Source organism: Squalius cephalus (assembly GCF_949319135.1).
Source record: "Squalius cephalus genome assembly, chromosome: 6".
NCBI classification, from domain to species: Eukaryota; Metazoa; Chordata; class Actinopteri; order Cypriniformes; family Leuciscidae; genus Squalius; species Squalius cephalus.
In genome coordinates, this window is record NC_137127.1 from 37837841 (window position 1) to 37846933 (window position 9093).

Consider the following 9093-nt stretch of genomic DNA (forward strand, 5'->3'; position numbering starts at 1 on the left):
AAAGATGGTGTTCCCTGAGTAGTTGAGGACCTGCGCAACATTCCTGCAGTGTTCAGCCAGATTCCAAAAATAGATGAGAATTTCATCATTGTAATGAATAACGAATTTCTGGAGCATGTCTCGGAACACCTCATCCATGAAAGCCTGGAACACAGTAGGTGAGTTAGCCAGCCCGTTCTGCATAATCCGGTACTCATAGTTGCCTGACGGTGTTAAGAAGGCAGTCTTCCATTCAAAACCAATCCATTCCTTCCCTTCCTTTCCTAAATTCAATTGATTGACTTTCTGTAGATAAAATACATTCAATTCATTACAGTTTTATAAAATTTAAAATGGTCTAATTTAAGTCTAATCAGTTTACAAAGAAATCTGTGTTCTCCAAAATACCTTATTTTTTAAATATAATTATTAATGATAATGAAAACATATTTGTCAACCTGACTGATATGATTGAATGTATTTTAATGTAGTATTTGTCTATTTTATTATTGCACATGGAATAGACACTTCATGAATCGTTTAATATTTAAAAAAAGATGTGGCCATTGTACAATCATATCGTCTTTTTTATCATATCATATCTATATTTGTGTAAGGCTTCTCTTTATATTTCTCTTTATTTATTTTTTTAGAGTTCTTGCCAAGCTGGTCGAGGATAAGCCCAATACCTGGGACCAATATTTGGATGCTGCTATGTTTGGGCTACGGACAAAGAAACAGCTGACAACACAGTTCTCCCCATTTTATTTGATGTTTGGGAGAGAAGCACGCTACCCATCCGAGGTCCCAGAACAATATCAGGTGATTTTGTGTAAATATTCTGGATTACATGATTGTATTACGTAATTATGCAGTATAGATAAATTATTTATTAATACAATTTTTACACAGGTTGATGTTTCCTTTGAAAATGAAAACAGTGATGAAGTGGTGGCCATCGACATTGAACGGCATAAAAAATTATGGACATTGTTCAAGAAAATGTTGAAAAAACACACTCTAGAACAAGGAGAAGGCTATCACAAAAGGACCACAGCCAAAGCCTTTCACTGGGACCCATGGTGTGGAGGAAGAATGTCCGCAGTGAACAGCGGAAAGGAGGAAAACTTGACCCAGAACATTTTGGTCCCTTTATGGTGACCAAAATAGAAGGGAAAAGTATTGATCTTGTGGATTCAGAGGGTCGAACCACACACAAGGTCAACATTGACCATCTCAAGCACCATCATGAGGAGACCCCAAGGATACCTCACAATTTGAGGAAGCATCAACAACTTTCCCCCTCTCCTCCAGCTGCTGACTCTTCTCCTCCCATTCTCTCATCTCCTCCTCCCGTTCTCTCCTCTCCTTCTCCAGCTGCTGACTCCTCTCCTCCTCCAGCTGTTCTCTCCTCTCCTCCTCCATCTGCTGACTCCTCTCCTCCTCCAGCTGTTCTCTCCTCTCCTCCTCCATCTGCTGACTCCTCTCCTCCTCCAGCTGTTCTCTCCTCTCCTCCTCCAGCTGCTGACTCCTCTCCTCCTCCAGCTGTTCTCTCCTCTTTCAGCTGCTCACTCCTCTCCTCCAGCTGCTGACTCCTCTCCTCCTCCAGCTGTTCTCTCTTCTCCTCCTCCACCTGTTCTCTCTTCTCCTCTTTCAGCTGCTCACTCCTTTCCTTCATCTGCTGACTCCTCTCCTCCTCCAGCTGTTCTCTCTTCTCCTCTTTCAGCTGCTCACTCCTTTCCTTCATCTGCTGACTCCTCTCCTCCTCCAGCTGTTCTCTCCTCTCCTCCTCCAGCTGTTCTCTCCTCTCCTCCTCCAGCTGCTGCCTCCTCTCCTCCTCCACCTGTTCTCTCTTCTCCTCTTTCAGCTGCTCACTCCTTTCCTTCATCTGCTGACTCCTCTCCTCCCCCAGCTGTTCTCTTCTCCTCTTTCAGCTGCTCACTCCTTTCCTTCATCTGCTGACTCCTCTCCTCCTCCAGCTGTTCTCTCCTCTCCTCTTTCAGCTGCTCACTCCTCTCCTCCAGCTGCTGACTCCTCTCCTCCTCCAGCTGTTCTCTCTTCTCCTCCTCCATCTGTTCTCTCTTCTCCTCTTTCATCTGCTCACTCCTCTCCTTCATCTGCTGACTCCTCTCCTCTCCCAGCTGTTCTCTCTTCTCCTCCTCCGCCTGTTCTCTCCTCTCCTCCTCCAGCTGTTCTCTCTTCTCCTCCTCTGCCTGTTCTCTCCTCTCCTCCTCCAGCTGTTCTCTCTTCTCCTCCTCCGCCTGTTCTTTCCTCTCCTCCTCCAGCTGTTCTCTCTTCTCCTCCTCCACCTGTTCTCTCTTCTCCTCCTCCAGCTGAACAATCATTTTCTGATGTGACCACTTTTAATGAAAAATGTACGTAAATTTGATAAACAAACTACATTTCCTACATTTATTATAGAACTAAATTTATTATAAAATTGTTATTGTATAAAAAACTGTTTCTATTTAGGCTTTTAATCAACCTGTGTTTTAGTTAACTTTGTACTTAATTTAATTTAAGGTTTGATATATTTTTTTACATTCAGAGATATATTTCATGTACTAAAAATAACTAATACTGTTGTGCACTACATTATAGTTTTCAATTACTATTTTTACCTCATACATAGGCATAAGGGATGCCTGGGGAGGCAAAAAATCACATGTCCTGCTGTCTCGAATGGGGTCCTACAAACTCTTTTACTGGGACATTTTGAGGACAGCCCCCGATGGAGAGCTTGAAAGTGAGGTGAGCTTAATTGAATGACTGACTTGTCTACTTGGATTGTATATAATTTATCTAAGGTAATGCTACATACTCTTACTCGTTTATCTGTCTCACAGGTCATAAATGCATAGCCCACACAGTAAAAATAAATAACCAAATAAGAGACAAAAAGGCTCTTCTAATTGATTCTTTTGAAATGACATGCATCTGGGAGGGAAAAAACTCAAGACTGAAGGTATGCACAGGACAATGTTTTTTGTAGGGCCTTTTTAAGTGGATTGTAATTTAATAGATTTTATTAACTGATTTTGTAAATACTTATTATCTGTTTTAGTGTGATCCAAAAAAATATAGTGTAATTTTGGGAGCCGTCCATGAGCCTGGTCACTGGATATTGGCGGTAAGACCAAGTACCTTGCTCTGTGCATTGCTGACATTTGTTGAGAGCTACAATATTATCAATAGCTGTAAAACATGACTATAATGATACTATACAATAATATATTGTAATATAATAATCTACAGGCAATCTTTCCGGCTGAAAAAAGGAGCCTTGTGTTGGATCCCCTGGGCAATGGTTCATTCAAACTCAAAAAGTGTTTGGAGTCCACAAGGTAATTGTTGTGTCCATATATGCAAGTTGTTCCCTTTTAATTACAAAACTAAAATATGTGTAAATATGTTGATATAATTTTGTCTTGCCTTTTCAGGGCCTTCGTCAGAAAACGAGGCTGCAATGTTTCCAAGTGGACAGCCAACACAGCTCCACACAGTCAACAAATGGACAGCACTTCATGTGGTGTATTTGTTCTGAAAGTAAGTTTGTTTTTGTCATGCTGTGTCCACTTTGTTATACTGGTGTCTACTTCATTATAGCAGTAAAGTATTTTAAAACAATAGTTTGCTGGTTTATATAGTACCTATGTATTTATTTACTATGCACTAACAAATCAGTTATAAGCATGTGTCATATTAGTATGCAGAGAAAATTCTGGCAGAGGAGCCTCTGACGTTTTCGAACTGACCTCAGCAGTAAAAAAATACAGGAATCAGATAGCTATGACACTGCTGAATGAGAGTGGTACGTTTTTTTAATTATGTAGCCTACTTTTGATTAATAATTAATCTTATACCATGGTCTATGTGAGTGGCTGCACAATAGAAGTGCACAAAATATCACTTGTTGTAAGTCTTTAATTCAAGAACTCTCAGTACAAAAATCTGTGAAAATTCAAGACAAAGAACTGAACAGAACAGAACAAGTAGTATAAATACACAGGAGATAATGAGGTAATTGAGACAACAGGTGAATGGGACAACTAATCAGACACAATGGGAAAACTGGATCAAAAGACAGGCACTGAACTAAAACAAAATAAAACATAACCCTGACACCAGTCAAATTTAGAGCTCAAAACATCAATGACAGCTTTTACTGTAACTTGTGCTGGCAAATGACTATGGTATAAGCAGGAAAATCCAAGGTGAGCTGTGCATTAAACAATCTGAATGCACTCCTCTGGGCCTCTTTGCCTCTGTCATGTATCTAGCAGTGGATTATCCCTTACATACAATATGTTATTTAAACAATTAACACATTTTTACATTTATTGATAAGTTAAATTTCTTTTCAATGGTAACCAGATGGTTATGGTTCTAAATATGCATTTCTTTTGTCTGCATTATAGTTACTAATGACTGGCTATTCACAGACTATTCATAGGGTTTCTGTCCCTAATTTCTTTTCTCAAAGTTCACCTCACATTTTAAACTGTATCAAATGCATTTCTTGAATAAAGAAACATTTCAGGTAGCATTAAAAAAATCCTAAAAGTATAACTGCTAGTGGCAGGTGCACCTAGGGCTAGCTAGCATGTTAGCTTAGCACACCATCAATACACGACAATTTATGAGATTAAAACCATGTTTGTGCTACAAACTTACTTTAAACAGTATGCTCCATGCAAGATCTCACCTCGTGGGGTCTCAATGATCCTAAGAAAGGTGAGAAATCAGCCCAGAACTACACGGGAGGAGCTGGTCAATGACCTGAAAAGAGCTGGGACCACCGTTTCCAAGGTTACTGTTGGTAATACACTAAGACGTCTTGTTTTGAAATCATGCATGGCACGGAAGGTTCCCCTGCTTAAACCAGCACATGTCAAGGCCCGTCTTAAGTTTGCCAATGACCATTTGGATGATCCAGAGGAGTCATGGGAGAAAGTCATGTGGTCAGATGAGACCAAAATAGAACTTTTTGGTCATAATTCCACTAAACGTGTTTGGAGGAAGAAGAATGATGAGTACCATCCCAAGAACACCATCCGTACTGTGAAGCATGGGGGTGGTAGCATCATGCTTTGGGGGTGTTTTTCTGCACATGGGACAGGGCGACTGCACTGTATTAAGAAGAGGATGACCGGGGCCATGTATTGCGAGATTTTGGGGAACAACCTCCTTCCCTCAGTTAGAGCATTGAAGATGGATCGAGGCTGGGTCTTCCAACATGACAATGACCCGAAGCACACAGCCAGGATAACCAAGGAGTGGCTCTGTAAGAAGCATATCAAGGTTCTGGCGTGGCCTAGCCAGTCTCCAGACCTAAACCCAATAGAGAATCTTTGGAGGGAGCTCAAACTCCGTGTTTCTCAGCGACAGCCCAGAAACCTGACTGATCTAGAGAAGATCTGTGTGGAGGAGTGGGCCAAAATCCCTCCTGCAGTGTGTGCAAACCTGGTGAAAAACTACAGGAAACGTTTGACCTCTGTAATTGCAAACAAAGGCTACTGTACCAAATATTAAAATTGATTTTCTCAGGTGTTCAAATACTTATTTGCAGCTGTATCATACAAATAAATAGTTAAAAATTCATACATTGTGATTTCTGGATTTTTTTTTTGTCTCTCACAGTGGACATGCAGTGGACATTTTTTTTATGTCTCTCACAGTGGACATGCACCTACGATGACCATTTCAGACCCCTCCATGATTTCTAAGTGGGAGAACTTGCAAAATAGCGGGGTGTTCAAATACTTATTTTCCTCACTGTATATTATATATATATATATATATATATATATATATATATATATATATATATATATACACACACAGACAAGAGCAATAATGTTGTTCCCACCAACAGCTCAAATTTGTACAAATGAACAAGCTGTTAATATTGAGTATATGAAACTTATCTTTTAAGACTGTCAGATTGTTATTTATTTGCCAATGAACATTTTAAAATGATGCAAAATCAATGTTGAAAAAAATAATTAAGCATTGGCATTTCCTGAATGAATCAGAATGAATTATTCAATGACCCTCTCAAAAATACTTGTCACCTACAGTAATAATATAACCAACAGAAAGAGTCACAGAAAAATACCCACTAATAATGGCTAATGTGGTGTAATTGTTTTAATAATAATGCTAATAATAATTTAATAGACACATTACAGAGGGGTACAAGTTGTGCACCATTACCCTTCAACTCAGAATTTCCAACTTCTATAGTGTAATGAGTTACACTATACCGGCCATATTTTGGTTCCAAGTAATACAATTAAAAAGGGTTGCAACAATAGATTTTTTTTTCTTTTACTTTATTTTTCTTTTGTATTCAAAGTGAATCTTGACAATAAAACACCATGATTTTTTATTCACTCACCAAAAGTCACCTGGAAATTCAGTTTAATGTGACTAAGTAGAGAAGGCTTGGTCACATCTTTATTCACTGAGAACTAGAGAGGAAACATCAATTACACTCTGCAAAGACATTATATCCAAAGGGTTACATTTCCCCAGTCCTCATACTGTTAAATATTGCACAGTGCAAGTGCTACGTGACAAACTAGTGTAGCATCAAACCAGATAAGCAAATGAAACAAAACGCTAAAACAAAAGTATACAAATATCAAAACAGTGAATAACAATTTAATTTGATCAACTCTTAATTAACCAAGTAACTGAAACATGAAATACATAACTTGCAGTGTGAAGTAACTTCTTTGACAGATTATAAAAATGATATAAACCTTGGATCTGCTTATACACAGATTGAAAAGCAAAATACCAGGAAGTGAATTTCAGGTTGAATGGTAAATAATTTAGACAAAACAATTTTGTAAAAAGAAAAATGTAATTTTGCTAACATAATTTCCAAAATAAAAATGGTGGTGTTAATGTTTACTGAATACTGTTATTAGAAAAGTTCAGCAGAAATCATCCATATCCATTAATTTGTTTAAATGTGAACACACAATACATATTGAAAGTGTTGAGTACAGTTTTTTCGATATTGACACGGGATGTATTCAGGCTAAATGCTGGTGAACGCCATTTCACAGGGATCGAAACATATGCACAGGGTGCAACATATTAACATTCTTAATGAATCAAAATTAATAATCAAGGCTTTTAATTTTTAAAATTAGCTGGCTAAGATTAATTAGAAATATATTAGTGATTGATAAGTCTAATTAATATTATCTATGAAAAAAAAATAAAAAAATAAATAAAAATAATTATATAACCATTTCGATCCCTGGAATGGTAATTTTACTGTTTGTTCTTTCTCGTATTTGGTCTGGTCAGTGGGTGAGCTGAATACTTGTTTTTGCAAAGTGAATGTGTCATTACCAATATCTCAATCAAGGCACACACTGTGTTGCTTACACTGATCAAGGAAACAAAAAGAAAAAAAAAAGACATGACCAAACATGAATATAACATCAGCTGACATCAGTGATCATTTGTTTAAAAAAATGTTCTCAATAATCAAATGACAAACATTAATAAAATCACAATTCAGTTGGACAATTCATTTAAATCACAACACTGTACTCTCATTGCAAAGCATGGCCATGTGGTTACTGCACACTAGCCTTTTAATAAGTGCTCAGTGGCATGAGGTTATGGGGCTGCTTATCATATTAATCAAAAATTCATTGACAAAAATACTAATGTTTGTATTTCTGAAACACAGCAGAATAACTTTTAAATTGGATAAAGTTAAATCAGTCCTGCAAGCTATTACAAGTCAAAAACACAGATGAACAGGTAAACATACACAAATTAAGTTAAACAAATTAATCCAGTAATATGCAGTGATGAGCCAGAACGGTTATGAAGATACAATACTGATTTGAAGAAGAAGAAAAAAAAAATCTACATGTCCATTATCAGCATTACAGTAGTTACGATGACACTCCAAACATTGAAGCAAAATTACTCAAAATCAAAATCCACTTCTAGTTTAGGCAATCAGAGAGACTCATACAAATAAACAAATGCAGTTATGAACTAGTCTAATCTAATTTCACAGCTATCTGAAGTGGCAATCAATATATAGCAGCTTGTCTATGATACATTCAAGATAGATGATACGACTTATTACTTGTTCAAAAAGCTAAACATAACCTCAGCCATATTTTTTTTTTTTTAAATACAATTTTTGAAATTTACCCCATGACTATAATTACTACAGTATACGTGAGGTCTATGCAGACAATAGCTACCTTGCTCTGTTCCAAAACCTAGCGAGCTGCCTTGCGTTCTGCTGACTTCATATACAGCTAATACATAATAGTTCTACATAAGCAGTAACTTCTCGTGAAGAGGCTCAACCCACAATTGATTACAAAATAGTTTGATGTTAGCATGTTGCTAAGCTAACAGCTCTATCCTGTAAGCAGAAAAAATGGCATGTTCGCCACAAAAAATGCATTTTGCATAAATTACTGTAGAAATCACCGCCAATTTTATGATAGACAAGATTCAGTTTATGGGACTTCTTGCTGTTTCTGCAAAAATGATTGACCGTCGTACAGAGTTGCCAGGTCTGCGTAACAAAACTAGCCCAATAGCCAATCAAAAATAGCCAAATTACCATACCCCAAACATCAAACTCCCTCCCAGGGGTCCTCCTTCACAACACTTAACTTCTAGCACAGTTTTAGCATTAATAGAATAAAAAAATATATGAATGCTATATAATGGTATAATATGATCAACCCACACCAACTTGGCAACCCTGCCGTTGCACAACTCTGACAGTGATTCAATGATGTCAAGGCTATAATATGATTGGTTTATGATGCACAGTTGACCGTTAGGATTTTTGCTATGGTAGAGCCACGGAGGATGATTCTTTGTTTAAGAGAATCTCTGACAGCCTTTGCATCAGGAGTTTAACTACGATGCCTTGAAATATCGCTAGGTTCTGGAACAGAGCCTTCAAATTACAGTCTTTGGTGGTGCACAAGCAAACTTCATTTGACAGGCAAAAACAAAAACCAAGCAGAACAAACTCAATACAAAAACGCTAATATATATATATATATATATATATATATATATATATATATATATATATATATATAT

The 9093-nt window shown here is 37.3% G+C and overlaps 1 protein-coding gene across 1 annotated transcript; it reads left to right on the top strand.

Annotated features, from left to right (window-relative positions):
* Positions 1–2631: 2631 nt before the first annotated feature.
* Positions 2632–3733, top strand: LOC307159893 (sentrin-specific protease 2-like; the record flags this gene model as incomplete). Its single annotated transcript, XM_079873591.1, has 5 exons — positions 2632–2730; positions 3044–3109; positions 3235–3323; positions 3420–3525; positions 3686–3733. Exons 1-5 carry the CDS (start codon positions 2662–2664, stop codon positions 3731–3733), a joined length of 378 nt encoding a protein of 125 aa, XP_079729717.1. The 5' UTR covers positions 2632–2661.
* Positions 3734–9093: the final 5360 nt, after the last annotated feature.